Source organism: Spermophilus citellus (assembly GCF_964194105.1).
Source record: "Spermophilus citellus genome assembly, chromosome: 1".
Taxonomy (NCBI): Eukaryota; Metazoa; Chordata; class Mammalia; order Rodentia; family Sciuridae; genus Spermophilus; species Spermophilus citellus.
Window position 1 is genome coordinate 171,842,653 of NC_138182.1, and position 22,896 is coordinate 171,865,548.

Here is a 22,896-nt window from a genome sequence, read left to right on the forward strand (position 1 = left end):
CCCACTCCAATTGTGGTGACCTAACTACCACGCCCTCGGGTCGTTGGTCCTGATCTGGATGTGGGTGGTGGCTCTGCTCGGCCCCTACTCCAATTGGTGTGACATGTCTACCACGCTGGCAGGCCTCTAGGCCTGTTCCGCCGGTGGGTCGCAGGTCTGCCTACCTTGCGGGCTAGGGCGGCAGTTCTGCTCAGCCCCCACTCCCAGTGGGGGTACCTGACTGCCTCTCCAACGGGTCGCTGGGCCTTTTCCGGACACGGGCGTCGGCTCTGCTCCACCCCACTCCAACCAGTGTGACGTGACTGCCTAGGTGCTACTTGTCCACCACGCTGGCAGGCTACCGGGCCTGTCCTGCCAGTGGGTCGCAGGTCTGCCTACCTTGCAAGCTCAGACGGCGGCTCTGCACAGCCCCTACTCAAAATGGGGTGACTTGGCTACCGCGCCATCGGGTCGCTGGTCCTGTTCTAGGCGTGGGCGGCTACTCTCTTCGGCCCCAGCTGCAGTTGGGGTGACGTGATACCACGCCGGCGGGTCACTTGGCCTGCTCTGGGCGCAGGCGGCAGCTCCACTCTGCCCCCCTGGCCCCCACAGCACCCAGCAGGACCCGGACCGAGAAGCAGTCACCACAGGTTCCCCAGCCCTGGGCCAAAGCAGCTTCGGGAGCCAGAACCCGGCCTCTCCGATCTCAGCCACGCTCCACTAGGAGCAGGCTCCAAGGAGCGACCCCCGTGGGTTCCCCAGCCCCAGGCCAAAACTGTTCCAGGAGTCAGGGCCCAGCCGCCCCAAGCTCAGCGCACGCTCCACTTGTAGCTGGCCTCAACACGCAGTCTCCGCAGGTTCCCCAGCCCTGGGCCAAAGCAGCCCGGGGAACCAGAATCCGGCCGCTCAGAGCCCGGCGCACGCCTTGCCAGGAGCGAGCCCCAAGGAGTATTCTCCACAGGTTCTCCAGCCCCGAGCCTGAGCGTTCTGTCTGCGAGACGCAGGCAAATACCAGCCTGAAATCACCTGTTCCGTAGCTGAATGAGCTGAGATCAGTAGGAAACAGGGATGATTACATCAGCTCTCCAAGATGGCGGCCGCTGTCCTCCTCCGTGGTCCGACCGGTGTCAAGAATCAAACTGGACCGCTTCTCTCCTCTGTCTCAAAGCCGGAACTCAGCACTAAGCACGGCCATTGCACCACTGGCAGGAGACCCCAGAATCCGCATCACTGCACTCCTGCTCTGGCACCTCGCCGCTTCCCAGCGCGCGCCGCAGACTCCAGCTGCGGGGCAATCCGCCGATCAGGCAATGCGACCCTCCGTGCAGAGAAATCGCCCGCGACCGAGTCCCTGCAGCCGAACCTCGCGCAATGGAAATCCGTTCTCTAGATTCTGGAGCACCTCAATTTCACTGGAAATTCCCAACAAGATAGCCTTCAGCTGTTTCACCTCGTCTTTCTCCCGCACAGTGATGCGGCGCACTGGGGTGATGCACTCCCTTCGCTGCCATCTTCCAGGGCCACCCAATATTCTTTTTAATAGATCCTTAACCTGATCATTCTGCATAGATGGATATATTTCATCTATTTTTTATTACATTTAGATAACAGTTTTACATATACATCATTGACTTGTAGCAGTATTACTATAGTTTTGTGCTAAAAGTAGAACTGTTGATTTAATAGTAGGAATATTTAAGTTTTAATGAGGTTGCTGCACAAAACTAATGTTTGACATATGTATACACTTACCAAAAACAAAATCATGGACATGTTAATCCACTCCAAAAGTTTCTTCAGGATTCTTTGTCATTTCTCCTTTCTACATGTCCAACCATTCTCTAATACTTCCTCAAACAATCATTGATCTTATTTTCCTACTTCACAGTAGTTTGCATTTCCTAGACTTAAGATAATTGAGTTTTACATAAATGGAACAGTATATATTCTTTTTGTCTGGATTCTCTCACTTAGCATAACTATTTTAAAATTTACCCATGTTGCAGTATATATCATTCTTTTTTATTGTCAAGTGGTGTTGTATTTTGTGTGTGTGTGCATGCTTGCACATGTGCCATGGTATATCCCTGTTGAATGGAATTTTAGATTGTTTTTATATTTTAACTGCTCCAAATAAAGTTACTCTGAAGATTAATACACAATTCTTTGAAAGGATACCTAATTCCATTTTTCTATTGTTTGAAGAAAAAAATCTTACATTGTATGGCTGGTGGATGCATACATTCTTAAAAACTTGCCAGACTATTTCTAACATGGCTGTACCACTTTACCCCACCACTAGTGACAGAAGAGTGTTCTAGGTCCTTCATATCCTAGCTAGCGCTTGGTATGATAAGACTTAATTTTATACTGTACTAGGTGTATAATGGTATGACACTATGTTTTTAACTTGCACTTCCCTGATGACTAACGGTTTTGAATATTTTCATTTGCTATCCACATACCATTTGTTTTTAATTAGTTAATTTATTTATTTATTGGTACTGGAGATTAAATCAAGGGACTCAACAACTGAGCCAAATTTCCAGTCCTTTATTTTTTTACTTTTTATCTGCTAAGTTGCAATGGGTCTCGCTAAGTTGTTGAGACTGATCTCAAACTTGTGATCTTCCTACTTCAGCCTCCCAAGTTTCTAAGAATACAGGCATGTGCCACCACACTGAGCTCTCCAAATATCTTTTTAAGTGTAGTATCTGCTAATATTGTTTTGCTTTTTTCATTGGATTGTTTGTTTCCTTATTGATTCTAGAGCTTCTTAGTGTATTCTAGATAAAAATCCTTTATAAAATATGCAATTTGTAAAAATTCTCTCTCCATGTATTGTTTCTCTTTTTTACTTTCTTAATACTGTCTAATGGGAGATAGAAGTTTTATTACTGATTAGGTGCTATTTATCAATATATTTTTATATGGATTATGCTTTTGATTTTATATATCCAAGAAACCTTTGCATAACCAAAAGTCAAAGTTTTTGTCCAACATTATCTTCTAGAACTTTAGGTTTCAAACCTACATGTATGAACCATCTTGTATTGCTTTTTCATGTGGCATGATGTACAAGTCAAAGTAGTTTTTTGTTTTTCACATAGATATTCAATCGTTCAGTCATAATTTGTTGAAAAGACAATCTTTTCCCCATTGAATTCCCTTCACAATTTTGACAAAGCACTTGTCCAAAAATGAATCTATTTTTCAATTCTATTATGATTGATAAACAACTATGTTTAGTTGTGATCCATTAATGGATGACTACTATTTATGGAAATAAAAAATGACAGAAATGGCAGCAATAAAGCATTGAAATGAGAAGAAGATTATTTTCTTTGAGGTAATATGGAAGGATTCTCAAAAAAATGTAAGTATATTAGACTGAATTGTGCCTCCACTCAAATTCATATGTTGAAGCCCTATCTCCCAATGTGACAACATGATTTGGAGATAAAGTCTTTAATGATGTAATTATTTTAAATGAGCTCATAGTTGTGGGATCCTAATCCAATAGAATTGTTGTCTTTATAAGAACAGGTAGACATATTAGAGATTTCTCTCTCTACATGTGCACAGAGGGAAAAGCCTTGTGAGGATATAACCATAAAAAGAAGGCAGCCATCTGTAAGTCAAGAAGAGATCCTTCACCAGAAATTAACTGTTAGTTATTAGGGAAATGTAAATTAAAACCACAGTATCATATCATTATATGCCTATTAGAGTTGCCACTTAATCCTGGATTTCTAGACTCCAGAATTGTAAAAAACTAAATTTCTGTTGTATAAACTACCCAATTTGTGGTACTTTGTTATACCAGCCCAAACAGACTAATACAGAGGAATTTGAGAAGCTCTTGAAGAACCAGAAGTGGAAAAATGTAAGTCTCTAGTGAATGCGTTTGTGGATCCTTAGTTCCACTAATTAGAACACTGTTCTAAAGAATAAAAGGTCTCAAACAAGTTTCTTTTAATGATAAGAACTTTGTCATTTCATAAGCCTTATATAATTAATTGAGCCCAGTCATCCTTTCAGGAATAAAAGGGTAAGAAGGTTTGATGTGTTGTTTTCAAGAAAAATTTGTAGTCTCATTAAGTAATTATTATTATTACTAGAGGAAATGTGCATAGCTTTAAGAGAGCAGGTTAGTAAAATCACCTTTATAAACAAACCAAACAATTTTTATATTGTTGCATTAAAGTAAGATGTATTGATTTTGAAGTGGTATATATATGAAACAAATAATTTTACATGGATATTGTGAAAATGGAAAAAGAAAAGTCTCTGCAAAAAATGGAGGATTTAAGACTGCTGAGTACTTAATTCTAATATTTAAAAATGACAGTTCACAGGAAATTTCAAATTAAGGTAGACAATTATAAATACTATAAAAATTGATGGTGAGAAAAATTAACTTTTTAGAGGAGGCTATGAAAAGAATTCTTAAACGGATAGAAGGAATTTAGCCTGGTCTCCAAAGTGGTTTTTACAAAAGTAGGTTGTGAGGAGCATAATATGCAAATGAGAGAGCATGGGCTAAGCAATGGAGAAAAAAAGTACTGAGCCTCAGTAAGCTCTGGTGGCTAGAGAAATGAGGTGTTGAGATGGTCATGAGAATTAGATACAAAGCCTTTAAGATCTACAGATGAATTTTATATTAAAATATACCTTCCAAAGCATTACAAGATCATAATACATTGCTATCCCAAAATAGAAGACATAATTTCCTTAAAGCTCTACATTTCTCTTCATTATTTTTTTCTATGTATTTAAATGTGATGTTTCTACTACCCACATGATGCTGAAAATGCTCCTACACACCAGAAATTCAGCTTTAATAAAGAAAGACAATCAAAATTCAGTGTATGATATAGTAAAACAGCTTTCATGCAAACAGGAATTCAGCAGTTAAACATTTGTGCCCAGGTCCACATAAAAAAATGAGAATATAAAATCCAAATACAAGTCTAAGCTACTCAAGAGGAATTAGGAGAAGTGACTCTGGACAGTACTATGTCACATGGACAAATGCTTAGATGTGGGCCATGGTTAAGCATGCTTTGGTCATCATTTTGAAATTAATAATTACATCTATGAATTTCAGTTTAGTAAGTGAAATCCAGTGGGGAAAAAAGGAACATATACTAAGGGCTCTCACTCTTTGTGTTATGTACTGTCCTGTCCAGTCCCAACCTTCCTGCTCCCAGGTCCCCACATAGCCACAGTTGCCACCTTGCTTGAGCACAGTGTCCAAGTCTTGGAGCAGGGATCTCCGGCATCTTTAAGGGTCTGCAATGATACCTCACTAGTCTTGCACTTGTGGGAGGGTCATTTTAAATCGTAAATAAACAGCATGATAAATTCAGATAGTGTGGGAGAACAATTTTTGAGCTTTTTGAATGAGGGTTCTGTATTTTCATTTTACGTTGGACCCCACACACTATGTTGTGGTACCTTAAGTCTTGTAGCAGTAAACCGTTCCAGCAGATGACTGAACAACACACTTGTCTTCTCTAAGGTCCGTTTCCATACCTGTGAAATAAGAACATCAATTCCTATCTCATTGGGTTTCTGTGACGATTTTGATGCTAAGTCATGTAAAGTGAGTTGACTCATTTTAACTGTCAATACTAAAATGTTAATTAATAACTAATTATCTAATTCATAATTAATAACTAATTATCTATTATCTAATTCAGACTTAAAAATCTCAATTATGTTTTCTTTGCCTGGAGATCAACACTTCAAAACGGACATTCTCACAGGCTGTAGAAAATCTGTATTCTGGCTTTGCTTCAAATGTTCAATTTACTTCAATTTGCTTTTATGTAAACCTCTGAGAATGTTCATAACATATCTACGCCTCAGAAACATAGGAATGAAAAGCTGTGCGATTCTCATAAAACGTGTTTGTTCAGCGCGCATAAATCTTCACATATGCTGAAAAAAAAATCGGAGCAAAAACTTGGTCACACAACTACTTGACCTCGTCACTAAAGTTTTCACACACACACACACACACACACATTAGGAAACAAAAAACAAGGCACTAACGACCTTTGATTAAGTACTAGGAGGCATAATCAAAGCAAGGTCATGAAAAACAAGCGCTTTGGGGAACCTCAGGAGTCGAACTCCCTCAGGCTACCCACCCGCTCCCCGTTTCCATAGAAACATGCAATTCCGCCGCCTCACACTGCGAGCCGGAAGTTGCTCTCCCTCAGTTCTGCTCCTCCCCCGCCCTGCATCGCGTCGCTTTTCTCCAGTCGTCAGCTCCGGGAGACGCGGAACAGCGTAGGGCGGAAGAGCCTGAGGTTGAGGGGCGTAGCAACGCAGCCGCTGTGTGACCGGCGGAGTTCACGTGCAGATAGCCATGGATTCTCCGTGTGGACCTACCACTCTGGCGCCGCCGGGGTCTCTGAACCTCAACAACGAGGTGAGCGCCGAGGGCTGAGAACCAGTGGGGCCAATATTGGTGCTCTCAAAACCAGCTATTCTGCGTCTTTTCGACTGGCAAGTAACCGGGGTGAAGGATACGGCCTCTTGATGGACTCACGCGGGTTTCCAGGAACTCGATGTATGGCCGCCAGTAACTCCCCTTCCCGATTTCTAGAAGTGTCAGCACAATGCCTGATCCTTAATAAACTCTCCGTACTCATTACCTGCTTTTAATTTACGGTCGAAAATGAAGGGAAAGATTAAGAACTGTAGCTTTTCATAAAAAATTACTGATATTTAATGAGACCATGGACGGTTAGTTCATTATTTCTTCGTCATTTTTCTGTCCATTCCATTTACAGCCAAACCTTAAGGACGAGTTATTTATACTTGGCTATCCTCCATTTCCCTTCTCTTGTTCGTTCTTTAATCTGATCCTGCATTTGTTCTCACTACCCCCTCCACCATAATGCATTAATGTCACCTGGTTATCAAGTCTGCAACTTAAAATAAGCTCGAAAAGCAAGGATCAAATGAGGACCTCACAGCTATATATAGCAAAAGTAGTCTTTATCCCCTTATTCTGTGGATATGTATCTGTTAAGGACAATTCACTGTTCAGATTGCAGAGTTGTGTAAAATATACCTTAGATTTTCTGTTAACCCGTATCAGGCAGAAACGCGTAAGAAATATCCACTTATGATACAGTTTATAATTAATGTCCCCCAAAAATGAGTAGAGCAGAAAAGTTCCAAAGAAAGAAGTCATATAGTGATATCTGTGCTTCATGTTTGAGGCTCTTATACAGGAATTGCAGGCACTGAAGGTAGAAAGCATTCCAGGCAGAGGGACTAGTACAAGCTGGGAAAGGATGGTACTAGGAAACCCTACTGGGATAGAAAAGGCTTCACTGAGGAACTTGTGGGATGAAGTAGAAGATAAAACTAAAATTATGTTTTTGCTTTATTGTCAGATTGAGTCTTGATTTCAGTAGGCAGAGTATAGAATATACTGAAGAGGGTAAATGAAACTAGTGATTTGTGATAGAAAACAGTTGGTAGGCTATTTTCTTTAGGTTACCATTAAGATGTAAAAATCCGAAATCATTAAGATGGCCTTGGGAATTCACAGGAAATACTAGTTAGCTTCATGTCAGGTTTTGACTGTGATAGTGGTAATGACAGGGAATCCTAGGCGCAAAAGGCTATTTTTTATTTAGCTAACTTCCAGGCCTCCTGAAAATAGTTAAAATTTGATCATTAAACTTAGTTTAGATTGAGGTGTGTATTCCTTTTGCAATCAGAATGATTTCTATTCTGGAAACACCTGTTTCTTTTATGTATATATATATATAAATCTATTCTCTACAACATGTATGTTTTATGACTGCATGCTGGATGACTAATGAATTTATCAAATCAGGAAGTATATGTGTCCCACACTAAAATTTAATGTGTTCCAATATGAAGAAGATAAAAAGGACAGAAAAAAAGTGGAGATGATGTTATTTAAAATTAACGAGGAAAAACTTAAAAAAGCAAATGCAGTCATGCATTGCTTAATGATAGGAACAGTTCTATGAAATGTCATTAGGTGATTTTGTCCTTTTGTGAACATAGAGTCACAAACTAAGACAGCTATAATATCATTATCAGTAAATAATATAATTTTATGAAACCACCATCATATACATAGCCCATTAAAATTTAGTTATGCCATATGACTATATAGATTTATTACATAAAAACTGGAAAACATACCAAAGAAAAGAGCAAAACTGGTTAGAAAAAAATACACCAGATATGGCAGATAAAAAACTAATGCTATTTCTCTAAAACAGGTCATGGAAGTTAAGAGAAACTGTCGTAGAAAATGAGCAATTTCTCCAGAAAGAAATTACGTTTGAATCACAGTCTCTGGGACAGGAGTCCCCTGTGATTCTCCTTTGCTAGCAAATCAATGAACCACCTTTTTCTCAGAACTGTTTCCTCCTTATTGGATTGACAATGGAAACAAGAACTGAGCTTTTAGTAACAAATTTGGCACCCCAAGTGGGACCTAAGAGCATTCCCTGTTCCAGCTTTCTTGGGCAGGCCTGGCTTTCCAAGGAACCCTACTCCCATGCTAAGGATGCAAGTTGACTGGCAAACTTGTTGAGAGCCAACTGTAGAGAGTTATGAGATGGGAATTTGCCTTAGGTTCGAATCAAAAGAGCTATTCCTGTGATTAAAGGGAGGGACTGAGGCACTAACCCAGCAGCTTCTGAAGCAAAAAAGAGTTTCAGGGAACTCCCACCTTCTCTCCCTGAATGGTACAGGTTGTTCCATCCTGGTTCATTTTGAGAAAATGTAAACTGAACTCAGTAAAGTTGTGACATCCTTGGCCATCTGGTAAATCCCTCACCATGCATGCAGAGACCCTTGATTTCACACCTCTGCTTCCTCTTTGTGGGAACATCTGTGATGCCACTTCATGTTAGGGATCATGGTTAAGCAGGAATCAAGAACCTAGGGATATTTTCTCCCTTCTGACGTCTCCTAGGTTCTTGGCCTTGGGTTTGGGAATTCCCTTTGGTTGTCTGTGTTTTGGTGGTGGTGGTGTTTTTTTTTTTTTTTTTGGTATGTTACTGGCCCTTTTAAGACATGCCCAATACTTCATTGATTCTATAGGTAGTCTCTTGGGAAAGATCTTGGCTGGTCAATTTAAAATTTTGAAGAGCCTGTCTAGTTGTCTGTCTCTCTGTTTTTGTCTTTGTTTTTGTTTTTTGTTTTTTTGTATCTGCTGCTGGCCCTTTAAGACATGGGCCATGCTGGGTTGATCTTACCAGTAGTCTCTAGAGAGAAAAGAGATCTTGGCTGAATGGGCCACTTATAGGTATAAGCCTATCTAAGAGAAAGATGTTTTACTGTAATACAATCTAAATTTTGAATGTTTTTTCTGGATTATTATATAATTTTGCAGTTGAAGCTGGTCTGTCAGGGGTAAAGTATATGGAAGAGATTCTGTATGTACAGTCATTTATGCAGTTGCATGATAAAGGTTTTGAACAATCAGGAACTAAGTTGAAGATGCCAGACGGTGTGTGTGTGTGTGGGTGTGTGAGGATAGCAGGATACCAGAAGAAAAGGTTAAAGCAACACTGCCAGCACTGTTTTTTTCAGCTGGCTCCAGGCAGATCTGTGACTACAGATCATCTAATTGTTTGTTCAAGGACACTAGCCCTAAGATGGGGTGAAAAAATATCCCCAAAAAACTATCTGAGCTGTAGAAAAATGGACAAAGAGAACTTGGCCTCTGCCCTGCTATTCATCGCCTTTTGCCCACGGAGGATGGAGGCTGCTGGTCACAAAGGATGTGGCATTAGGTTCCAGTACTGTTAATTTATGACTTGGGGACAGGAATAGTCTCCTTTTTTTAAGATCTGACAGGACACCCCATTTGGACAGGGGATATCCATCAATGGGGCAAAGCAATTATTGCTATAACAGTATCCCATCAAAGCAAAAAACAAAAAGAAGAAGAAACAAAATATACTTGGAAAAAAAGCACAAATTCACTAATTCTAATCTTTTCATTTTTTTTTTCCATCACAACTGCTGTCCTTATCCAGATTATGTCTACAACCAAAATTACTGTACTATTTCCACAGCTAGTTAACTTGACTCTTGTCAGACTTCAGTCTGATCTCGTACTGCAGTTTGAGTGTTGTCTTTAGAACACATCACATCCACTCCCTTGCTTAAAACTCACTAGGTTGCTTTTAATAAAGGCAATCTATTCACTTTCTCTTATATACCTCTTCCTTGAAGTATCTGTACTTTAACTGCACAGACTTTTCTGTGCTACCTCTTATACCCCTCTACAGGTTCTCTGCACATGCTGATCGTCTTATCTGAAACTGTTTTTCTTCTCATTAGTCTTATTTCATTTATTTCTTTTGCAGGGAAATTGTTCTTGGTTTTCATTTACCCCTTTTATAATTTCTCATACCACCATTTCTTTGCAGTGTGTGCAATACTTTGTGTGTGTGTGTCTTTATTAAAGATTTTATATCCCTTCCACCTGGCTTTAAATTCTTAGTCATCATCATATCCCCAGTGCCTGTTTTGTTGAATTAGTCTTAATATCTCTTGGGAATTTGATGATGTTATTTCCAAGGGTCTATAACTACCTGAAACTATATGTAAATTTGTTGTTTCTATGGGAAAAAGAATCCAAAGGTTTTATCAAATGTTGAAAGGCTTATAAATCTCTTATCTTGGATATACTAGTAATCATAGCTGTGATTTGTTTTTTAGGAATTCTTGTTTCATAATTTTTCAATCTATTTTTTTTCTTTTAAAAAGTTATGTGACAGACTAATTTTATAATACATTAAATTTCCCAAGTGTCTTTTATATAAATTAAAGCCTACTGCAAAGGCACTAATTATATTTTAACTTCTAGTGTCAACTACTCTTAATAATTCTATTGTTATAAAAAATTTCAAGGACAAAATTGAATTTATAATTCACTCCAGATTCTTAAAATACATTTATTCTGGAAAAGTAAAAATTTACTTTTATCTTTTTATATCACTTTGTAGCATCACTTTGTACTGTATAATATGATTATTTATTGAATGTTTTATCTTCCTCAGTACTTTATATGGATTTCAAAAACAGAATATTTGGGGATGTGGTTGTAGCTCAGTGGTAAAGCATTTGCCTAGCATGTGTGAGGCACTGGGTTCGATTTTCAGCACCACATATAAATAAATAAAATAAAGGTCCATGTACAACTAAAAAAATATATTTAAAAAAAAGAATATTTAACTGTTTTGTTATACCAACTTCCCTAACATCTAGTATAGGACTAATCTACAGGTAGTATACGTTGGAAAAATTAAAATACGTCAGCACAATTAATATCAACTTAATGTTCAAATGAGGGCAAAATACTCTAAATGTTGACTTTTTTTTCCCCTTAAGAACTAGAGAAGGAAGGATGCACAATCGAAAACAACAGTGCTATAGCATTTAATGAGTAAAGAATTTGCAAGCTAGATGGGATTAATTCCATTCATCTGTTTCTTTGGCCCATCTCAGAATTAGGCAGTGAAATGATTTGGTGTAGTATTTTAATTTCATAGGAGTATCACTGGCCTTTGTAGAAAACTGTCATTATTTTATTCTTTGATAGAAAATTACCAATATACTCATTAGAAAATTCCTTGCCATTTCTTATAGTAATTTTACTTTTATTAATGATTTTATTTGCTGTGATTTAAATTGCCTGAGGTCAACTGTACACCAGAAAATATTAAATGTAAAGTTCGTGAAATAAATACTTTCTAAATTTTAAAAAGTTGCAAACTGTTATGAGTAGAGTGATGAAATTTTGTGCTGAATTGCCTAGGCTACATACTACCCCATGTGGCCCTTTTGGTCATTAGATTGTTACAGTATCACACTGGGTGTGTTCAAATAACCCTTGTTTTACTAAGTAATAGCCATAAAGTTCAACATTTTTACATGTTGTTATAATTGTTCTACTTTATTATTAGTTATTTTCATATTCTCTTACTGGGTCTGATTTATAAATCAAAATGAATACAAACTTATCATAGGTAGCTACATGTAGAAGAAATATTGTCCACAGTTTCACAAATCCTTTGCAGGTCTTGGAACATATACCCCTTTAATGTGAGGGGAGGCATATGAACTTAGAAACTAAAATGACAAAAAAGAAAATGTTCGTGAAAAAATTTAAAGAACCCTGTTAATATGTTTTTCTAAAGTTACAAAACTCATATGTTGTAATTGGATACATAGTACTTTTAAAAAATTTATTCTGAAATAGTAAATGAGAGTCTATCCATAAGAAGAGAATCAGATTGTGCTTGGTTGTTAAATGATTCTGGTAAATTTGGCTAGGTGGCACTACATGCTCAATAATGGTTAAGTTACAATTACTAAGTTTAGTTTTTTATATATATATATTGTTGCTTATCAGAAATAAAAAGTATAATTCAACAATGTTATCAGTCCAAATGGCCAATTTAAAATCCTCTTCCTAAAACTATAATAAATTGTGTTAAATATGAAATACTTTAAACATGAAAAATATTAAAATATATGCCCTTATAATCCAATTGCTGGATTTAGTAGTTATTAGTATTAAGCTGTCTTAATTAATGCTTAATTCCACTCACCTTTTATACTTGAGAAATAATTATTATTCTTTTGGTGTATGTTTTGATCTATACATTTTATAATTTTGTAACAGTTACCTGTACTTAGTATACAGTATGGTGTACTTTGAAACTTTATGTGATAATTGTACTACATAAATTTGGTATCATGTACATCATTCTGTAAGTTTCTTTTTTCACAAAACACATTATTTTTAGAGTTTTTACATGACAACACATGCAGATTTCTAGCATTAACTTAAAATACTATTTTGTTGTATGCTTTTATATAATATTTTATCTCTTAGGGCAACATTTTTAAGAATATCACAGTGAAAACTCCTGCTAACCTTTTCCTATAGTTGGTTGTATGTCTTCTAGATAGATTAAAAGAAGTAGGATTTTTGCTAAGTATTGCCAAATTTTCCATTAGGAGGAAAATATAGTTTGCATTTCTACCAGCAATGCATGACAATGACTATTTCCTCACAACCTCATAAACAATATGCATTGCCATTTAAAAAAAAAATTGCCAGTCTGATACATGAGTAATGGGTAACCAGAAGTTTTAATGCATTCTAATACACATAGCTATACTCAGATTTTCCTAACATGAGTTTTTGTTACAGGTTAACCAAATACATAATGTAGTCAGTACATCACCAGTAGAAGCTTACCGGTTGATTGGCTAGCAGATGGCAAGCCTAGAGACAGTGCAAAGGACTTAAATTTGCATATGGACCAATCTGCTGACAACTTCATATGTTAGAAACTCAATATCATTGTCACTCCAAAATTAAAACTCATTCTCTCAAAAGCATATTTACAGTAAACTTAAGCTTATGAGACTCTGTAAACGAGAAAGCTAATTTATTTTTAAAAAATATGTAATGAAAATAGTAATATATTGTAAAACATTATTTTCCTGACTACAGAACATCATCAGCTGGATGTGCTTGTTGAAGTGTAGAACTACACTACAGAAGGGGGTTTTGGTGCATGATTCATTGTTAAGCCATGATGCAACTATTCTACTAATTGAGTTACTACATGACATTGGATTTTTTTAGGCCTCATAACAGAGAATTCTTTGGAATTTCCTTGAGTTCGGCATTGCCATGTTTTGACTCTTCATAGTTCCTTTTCTTGCATTTCAATTGACTTTTTATTTTTGCTTTTAGTATCGGGGATTGAACTCACAGGTTCTGAGCTACATCCCCAGACTTTTAATTAATTAATTTATTTTTTAATGATTCAGAATCTCCCTAAATTGCTGAGGCAGACCTCAAACTTTGGATCTTAATCCTAATGCGTCAGCCTCCCAAATCACTGGGATCACAGGCAAGCACCACCGTGCCCAACTTTGAATTGACTTTTTAAATTAAAAAGTCACTTAATTAATTAAAAATTAATTAATTTTTAATTCTAATTTGTTATATATGACAGCAGAATGCATTACAGTTCATATTACAATTCATATTAGAGCACAATTTTTCATATCTCTGGTTGTGTACAAAGTATATTCACACCATTTGTGTCTTCATACATGTACTTTGGATAATGATGTCCATCTCATCCCACCATCATTTCTAACCCCATGCCCCCTGCCTTCCCCCAAACTCCTTTGCCCTATCTAGAGTTTGTTTATTCCTCTCATGCTCCTCCTCCCTACCCCACTATGAATCAGCCTCCTAATATCAGAGAAAACATTTGGCATTTGGGTTTTTGGGATTGGCTAAGGTCTCTTAGTATTGTCTTATCCAACTCCATCCATTTACCTGCAAATGCCATGATTATATTCTCTTTTTTTGCTCAGTAATACTCCATTGTGTATATATACCACATTTTTTTAATCCATTAATCTACTTAAGGGCATCTAGGTTGGTTCCATTGTTTAGCTATTGTGAATTGTTCTGCTATAAACATTGATGTCTTGATTGTGTCCCTGTAGTATGCTGTTTTTAAGTCTTTGGGGTATAGAATAAGGAGAGGGATAGCTGGATCAAACCGTGGTTCCATTTCCAGTTTTCCAACGAATCTCCATATTGCTTTCCGTATTGACTGCACCAATTTACAGTCCCACCAGCAATGTATGGTGTGCCTTTTCCCCCACATCCTCGCTAACACTTATTGTTTATATTCTTAATAGCTGCCATTCTGAATGGAGTGAAATGAAATCCTAGTTTTGATTTGCATTTCTCTAATTGCTAGAGATGATGAACATTTTTTTGCTATATTTGTTAATTGACTGTATATTATCTTCTGAGAAGTGTCTGCTCAGGTCCCTGGCCTATTTATTGATTGGATTATTTGGGTTTTTGATATTTAGCTTTTTAATTTTTTTATATTTCTAGAGGTTGGTGCTCTATCTGAAGTGTGAGGGGTAAAAATTTGCTCCCAAGATGTATGCGCTCTGTTCACCTCACTGATTGTTTCTTTTTCTGAGAAGAATCTTTTGAGTTTGAATCCATCCCATTTATTGATTCTTGATTTTATTCTTGCGGCAGAGGAGTCTTTTTAAGGAACTTGGGGCCTAATCCCACATGATGGAGATTGGGGCCTACTTTTTCTTCTATTACACACAGGTTTTCTGGTTTAATTCCTAGGTCCTTGATTCATTTTGGGTTGAGTTTTGTGCATGGTGAGAGATAGGGGTTTAATTTCATTGTGTTGCATATGGATTTGTAGTTTTCCCAGCGCAATTTGTTGAAGAGGCTGTCTTTTTTCCAATGTATATTTTTGGTTCCTTTATCTAGTATAAAATGATTGTAATTATGTGGGTTAATCTCTGTGTTCTCTTTTCTGTACCATTGGTCTACCAGTTTGTTTTGGTGCCAATACTGTTTTTGATATTGCTCTGTAGTATAGTTTAAGGTCTGCTATACTGAGATGCCATCTGCTTCACTCTCTTTGCTAAAGATTGCTTTAGCTGTTCTCGGTCTCTTATTTTTCCAGATGAATTTTATGATTGCTTTTTCTATTTCTATGAGGAATGTCATTGGGATTTTGAGTGGACTTTCATTAAATTTGTATAGTGCATTAAATCTGTATAGTGCTGTAGTATGGTCATTTTGACAATATTAATTCTACCTATGTAAGAGCAAGGTAGATCTTTCCATCTTCTAAGGTCTTCTTTAATTTCTTTAGGGTTCTGTAATTTTCATTGTATAGGTCTTTCACCTCTTTCATTAAATTGATTCCCAAGTATTTTATTTTATTTTTTTGAGGCTATTGTGGGGTAGTTTTCCTCATTTCCCTCTCAGAGGATTTGTCACTGATATACAGAAATGCCTTTGATTTATGGTGTTGATTTTATATCCTGCTAATTTGCTGAATTCATTTACTAGTTCTAGAAGTTTTCTGGTGGCACTTTTTGGTTCCTCTAGGTATAGAATCATATCATCTACAAATAGTGCCAATTTAAGTTATTCTTTTCCTATCTGTGTCCCTTTAATTTCTTTTGTCTAATTGTTCTCGGCAGTGTTTCAAGAACTATGTTAAATAGAAGTGGTAAAAGAGGGCATCCCTGTCTTGTTCCAGTTTTTAGAAGGAGTGCCTTCAATTTTTCTCCATTTAAAATGGGAATGTTGGCCTGGGGCTTAGCACAGATAGCCTTTACTATGTTGAAGTATGTTTTTGTTATCCCTAATTTTTCTAGTGTTTTGAACATGAAGGGGTACTTTATTTGGTTGAATGCTTTTTGATGATTATATGATTCTTATCTTTGAGTTTATTGATGTGATAAATTACATTTATTGATTTCTTTTTTTTTAATTATTTTATTGTTGGTTGTTCAAAACATTACATAGTTCTTATTATACCATATTTCACAGATCGATTCAAGTGGGTTATGAACTCCCATTTTTATCCCGTATACAGATTGCTGTGTCACATCAGTTACATTTCCATTGATTTACAAATTGCCTTTCTAGTGACTGATGTATTCTGCTGTCTATCCCATTCTCCACTGTCCCCTCACCCCTCCCCTCCCCTCCCTTCTCCCTACTCTCTCTCCATCCCCTCTACTATAAATCGTTTCTTCCACTTATATAATTTTCCTCCTACTCCTCCTTTCCTCTTATATGTAATTGTGTATAACCCTGAGGCTCACCTTCCAGTTCCATGCAATTTCCCTTAACTCTCACTTTCCCTCCCGCCTATCATCCCTGTTTAATGTTAATCTTCCTCAAGCTCTTCCTCTCTACCCTGTCCTTGGTTACTCCCCTTATATCAAAGAAGACATTTGACATTTGTTTTTTAAGGATTGGCTAGCTTCACTTAGCATAATCTGCTCTAATGCCATCCATTTCCCTCCAAATTCTATGATTTTGTCATTTCTTATTGCAGAGTAATACTCCATTGTGTATAAATGCCACATTTTTTTTAATCCATTCATCTATTGAAGGGCATCTAGGTTGGTTCCACAATCTTGCTATCGTGAATTGTGCTGCTATGAACATCGATATAGCAGTGTCCCTGTAGCATGCTCTTGTTAGGTCTTTAGGGAATAGACCGAGGAGGGGAATAGCTGGGTCAAATGGTGGTTCCATTCCCAACTTTCCAAGAAATCTCCATACTGCTTTCCAAATTGGCTGCACCATTTTGCAGTCCCACCAACAATGAACAAGTGTACCCATTTCCCCACATCCTCGCCAGCACTTGTTGTTGTTGGATTTTTTAATGGCTGCCAATCTTACTGGAGTGAGATGGTATCTTAGGGTGGTTTTGATTTGCATTTCTCTGACTGCTAGAGATGGTGAGCATTTTTTCATGTACTTGTTGATTGATTGTATGTCCTCCTCTGAGAAGTGTCTGTTCAGGTCCTTGGCCCATTTGTTGATTGGGTTATTTGTTATCTTATTATCTAATTTTTTGAGTTCTTTGTATACTCTGGATATTAGGGCTCTATCTGAAGTGTAGTGTGTGGGGTAAAGATTTGTTCCCAGGATGTAGGCTCCCTGTTTATCTCTCTTATTGTTTCTTTTGTTGAGAGAAAACTTCTTAGTTTGAGTAAGTCCCATTTGTTGATTCTGGTTGTTAACTCTTGCGCTATGGGTGTCCTATTGAGGAATTTGGGGCCTGACCCCACAGTATGTAGATCATAGCCGACTTTTTCTTCTATCAGACGCCGTGTCTCTGATTTAATATCGAGCTCCTTGATCCATTTTGAGTTAACTTTTGTGCATGGCGAGAGAAAGGGATTCAGTTTCATTTTGATGCAAATGGATTTCCAGTTTTCCCAGCACCATTTGTTGAAGATGCTATCCTTCCTCCATTGCATGCTTTTAGCCCCTTTATCAAATATAAGATAGTTGTAGTTTTGCGGATTGGTTACTGTGTCTTCTATTCTGTACCATTGGTCCGCTCGCCTGTTTTGGTACCAGTACCATGCTGTTTTTGTTACTATTGCTCTGTAGTATAGTTTGAAGTCTGGTATCGCTATACCGCCTGATTCACACTTCCTGCTTAGCATTGTTTTTGCTATTCTGGGTCTTTTATTATTCCATATGAATTTCCTGATTGTTTTATCTATTTCTACAAGAAATGCTGTTGGGATTTTGATTGTGATAGCATTGAATTTATAGAGAACTTTTGGTAATATCGCCATTTTGATGATGTTAGTTCTGCCTATCCATGAGCAGGGTATATTTTTCCATCTTCTGAGGTCTTCTTCTATGTCTCTTTTTAGGGTTCTGTAGTTTTCATTGTATAGGTCTTTCACCTCTTTTGTTAGATTGATTCCCAGGTATTTTATTTTTTGGGGGGATATTGTGAATGGAGTAGTTGTCCTCATTTCTGTTTCAGAGGATTTGTCGCTGATATACAGGAATGCATTTGATTTATGCGTGTTGATTTTATATCCCGCCACTTTGCTGAATTCATTTATTAACTCTAATAGTTTCTTTGTAGACCCTTTTGGGTCTGTTAGGTATAGAATCATATCGTCTGCAAATAGTGATAATTTAAGTTCTTCTTTTCCTATTTTTATGCCTTTAATTTCTTTCGTCTGTCTAATTGCTCTGGCCAGTGTTTCGAGGACTATGTTGAACAGAAGTGGTGAGAGAGGGCATCCCTGTCTTGTACCAGATCTTAGAGGGAATGCCTTCAATTTTTCTCCATTTAGGATGATGCTGGCCTGTGGCTTATCATAGATTGCTTTAACAATGTTGAGGAATGATCCTGTTATCCCTAATTTTTCTAGAGTTTTGAACATAAAGGGATGCTGTACTTTGTCGAATGCTTTTTCTGCATCTATCGAGATGATCATATGGTTCTTATTTTTAAGTCTATTGATGTGGTGAATAACATTATTGATTTCCGTATATTGAACCAGCCTTGCATCCCAGGGATGAATCCTACTTGATCATGGTGTATAATTTTTTTGATATGTTTTTGAATCCGATTCGCCAGAATTTTATTGAGGATTTTTGCATCTAGGTTCATTAGAGATATTGGTCTGTAGTTTTCTTTCTTTGAAGTGTCTTTGTCTGGTTTAGGAATCAGGGTGATGTTGGCCTCGTAGAATGAATTTGGAAGTTCTCCCTCTTTTTCTATTTCCTGAAATAGCTTGAAAAGTATTGGTGTTAGTTCCTCTTTAAAGGTTTTGTAAAATTCTGCTGTATACCCATCCGGTCCTGGGCTTTTCTTAGTTGGTAGTCTTTTGATGGTTTCTTCTATTTCCTCTATTGTTATTGGTCTGTTTAGGTTGTCTATATCTTCCTGACTCAATCTGGGCAGATCATATGACTTAAGAAATTTATCGATGCCTTCACTATCTTCTATTTTATTGGAGTATAAGGATTCAAAGTAATTTCTGATTATCTTCTGTATTTCTGAAGTGTCTGTTGTGATATTGCCTTTTTCATCCCGTATGCTAGTAATTTGGGTTCTCTCTCTTCTTCTCTTCGTTAGCATGGCTAAGGGTCTGTCAATTTTATTTATTTTTTCAAAGAACCAACTTTTGGTTTTGTCAATTTTTTCAATTGTTTCTTTTGTTTCAATTTCATTAATTTCAGCTCTGATTTTAATTATTTCTTGCCTTCTACTTCTTTTGCTGTTATTTTGCTCTTCTTTTTCTAGGATTTTGAGATGAAGTATGAGATCATTTATTTGTTGGTTTTTTCTTTTTTTAAGGAATGAACTCCAAGCAATGAATTTTCCTCTTAAAACTGCTTTCAATGTGTCCCATAGATTCCGATATGTTGTGTCAGTGTTTTCATTTATCTCTAAGAATTTTTTAATTTCCTCCTTGATGTCTTCTATGACCCATTGGTCATTCAGTAACCTATTGTTCATTCTCCACGTGGTGCATGATTTTTCCTTCCTTCTTTTATCGTTGATTTTCAGTTTCATTCCATTATGATCAGATAGGATGCATGGTATTATTTCTACTCCTTTATATTGTCTAAGAGTTGCCCTGTGACATAATATATGATCTATTTTTGTGAAGGATCCATGTGCTGCTGAGAAAAATGTGTAACTACTTGATGTTGGGTGGTATATTCTATATATGTCAATTAAGTCTAGGTTGTTAATTGTGTTGTTGAGTTCTATAGTTTCCTTATTTAACTTTTGTTTGGAAGATCTGTCCAGTGGTGAGAGAGGTGTGTTGAAGTCTCCCATGATTATTGTATGGTGGTCTATTAGACTCTTGTACTTGAGAAGAGTTTGCTTGATGAACGTAGGTGCACCATTGTTTGGGGCATATATATTTATGATTGTTATGTCTTGTTGGTGTATGGTTCCCTTGAGCAGTATGCAGTGTCCCTCTTTATCCTTTTTGATTAATTTTGCCTTGAAATCTATTTTGTTTGATATGAGTATGGACACTCCTGCTTGTTTCCGCAGTCCATATGAGTGGAATGATTTTTCCCAGCCTTTCACCTTCAGTCTATGTATATCTTTTCCTATCAAATGCGTCTCCTGTAGGCAACATATTGTTGGATCTTGTTTTGTGATCCATTCGACTAGCCTGTGTCTCTTAATTGGTGAGTTTAAGCCATTAACATTTAGGGTTATTATTGAGATTAGGTTTGTTCCTCCAGTCATATTTGTTTATTTATGTTACTAAACCTGATTAGTTTTCCTCTTTGGTTACTTTCCCCCCTTTACTGTCCTATCTCCCACTGATGGTTTTCAATGTTATTTTCAGTTTCCTCTTCCTGTAATGTTTTGCCAAGGATTTTTTGAAGAGATGGTTTTCTAGCTGCGAATTCTTTTAACTTTTGTTTATCGTGAAAGGTTTTAATTTCATCTTCCATCCTGAAGCTTAATTTCGCCGGATACACGATTCTTGGTTGGAGCCCATTTTCTTTCAGTGTTTGAAATATGTTATTCCAGGATCTTCTAGCTTTCAGAGTCTGTGTTGAGAGATCAGCTATTATTCTGATTGGTTTGCCCCTAAATGTAATCTGCTTTCTTTCTCTTGTAGCTTTTAAAATTCTCTCCTTATTCTGTATGTTGGGCATCTTCATTATGGTGTGTCTAGGTGTGGATCTCTTATGATTTTGCACTTTTGGCGTCCTGTAGGCTTCTAGGATATGGGATTCTGTTTCATTCTTCAAGTCTGGGAAGTTTTCTCGTATTATTTCATTGAATAGATTGTTCATTCCTCTGGTTTGGAGCTCTGTGCCCTCCTGTATCCCAATGAGTCTTAAGTTTGGCCTTTTAATGTTATCCCATATCTCTTGGATGTTCTGCTCATGGTTTCTTAGCAGTCTTGCTGAACTGTCTATGTTCTTCTCAAGTTGAAATACTTTGTCTTCATTGTCTGATGTTCTATCTTCTAAGTGATCTATTCTGCTGGTAGTATTGTCAATTGAGGTTTTAAGTTGGTTTATTGCTTCCTGCATTTCTAGGATTTCTATTTGTTTGTTCTTTATTACTTCTAGCTCCCTGTGAAATTGATCTTTTACTTCCTGGATTTGTTTCTGTAGTTCCTTGTCAATGTGATCTTTCATTGTCTGGTTTTGCTGTCTCATGTCTTCCTTGAGAGTCCAGATCATCTGAAGCATGTATATCCTGAACTCTTTATCTGACATTTCGTCTGTTGCAGCTATTACCTCTTCTAGGGTTGAGTTGACCTGCATTGCTTGTGGTCCTTTCTTTCCTTGTCTTTTCATGTTGCTTGCGTTTCTTTCTGCTTCGTGAAACTGTTGTGTTTTTGAAATTTTTCCCCCTGTTTATTTTTGTTGCTCTTGTATATTTAGGATATCTCTCTTGTAGGGCGGGTAGTGGCTGTGATTCTCCTCTAATCAGGGTGATCTATATACTACGCTGGTTGGTCGTAGGTCTGCCCGCCCCGCGGGCACGGGTGGCTGCTCTACTCTGCCCCCACTCCAATTGCGGTGACGTTCCTGCCACGTCCTCGGATCGTTGGTCCTGATCCGGACGTGGGCAGCAGCTCTTCTCCACCCCTACTCCAATTGATGTGACGTGTCTACCACGCTGGTCGGCCTCCAAGCCTGTTCCGCCGGTGGGTCTCAGATCTGCCCACCCTGCGGGCCTGGGCTGCAGTTCTGCTCAACCCCCACTCCCAGTGGGGGTACCTAACTGCCTCTCCAACGGGTCTCTGGGCTCCTTCCGGATGCTGGCGGCGGCTCTGTTCAACCCCCACTCCAACCAGTGTGACGTGACTGCCTCGATGCTACTCGTCCACTACACTGGCCGGCTGCCGAGCCTGTCCTGCCAGTGGGACGCAGGACTGCCTACCTTGCAGGGTCAGACGGCAGCTCTTCACGGCCTCTACTCCAAGTGGGTTGACTTGGCTACCCTGCCGTCGGGTCGCTGGTCCTGTTCCAGGCGTGGGCGGCTACTCTCCTCAGCCCCAGCTGCAGTTGGGGTGTCGCGATACCACACCGGCGGGACCCTTAGCCTGCTCTGGGCACAGGAGGCAGCTCCACTCTGCCCTCCAGGCCCCCGCAGTACCCAGCAGGACCCAGACCAAGAAGCAGTCCCTGTAGGATCCCCAACCCTGAGCCAGAGCCGCTTCGGGAGCCAGGAGCCGGTCTCTCCGATCCCCGCCACTTTCTGCTAGGAGCAGGCTCCTCAGGGCAACCGCCGCGGGTTCCCCAAACCCAGGCCAGAGCCGCCCCGGGAGCCCAAGCCTGGCCGCACCAGACTCTCCCTGCTAGGTGCCCAAGCCTGGCCGCACCAAACTCTCCCTGCTCGGTGTACGCTCCCCTTGGAGCAGAGTCTAAGACGCACTTCCCGCGGGCTCTCCAGCTCCGGGTCAAAACTGTTCCAGGAGACAGAGTCCCGCTGCCCCTCGTCGCAAGTTTCACTTGTGGGTGGCCTCAGC

General features: G+C 38.5%; 1 protein-coding gene and 1 long non-coding RNA gene across 2 annotated transcripts in view; one reads left to right on the forward strand and one right to left on the reverse strand.

Annotated features, from left to right (window-relative positions):
- The window catches only part of LOC308650568, a 761,651-nt gene extending 756,132 nt beyond the window's left edge, over positions 1-5,519 (reverse strand). The window contains exon 1 of the long non-coding RNA XR_014022346.1: positions 5,440-5,519. This is a non-coding gene — a long non-coding RNA (uncharacterized lncRNA). The remainder of the gene's footprint in view (positions 1-5,439) is intronic.
- Positions 5,520-6,274: 755 nt separating this feature from the next.
- Positions 6,275-22,896, forward strand: part of SRFBP1 (serum response factor binding protein 1) — a 68,734-nt gene continuing 52,112 nt past the window's right edge. The window contains exon 1 of the mRNA XM_081302706.1: positions 6,275-6,421. Within this exon, the coding sequence (XP_081158832.1) occupies positions 6,359-6,421 (63 nt within the window). The 5' untranslated portion in view covers positions 6,275-6,358. The remainder of the gene's footprint in view (positions 6,422-22,896) is intronic.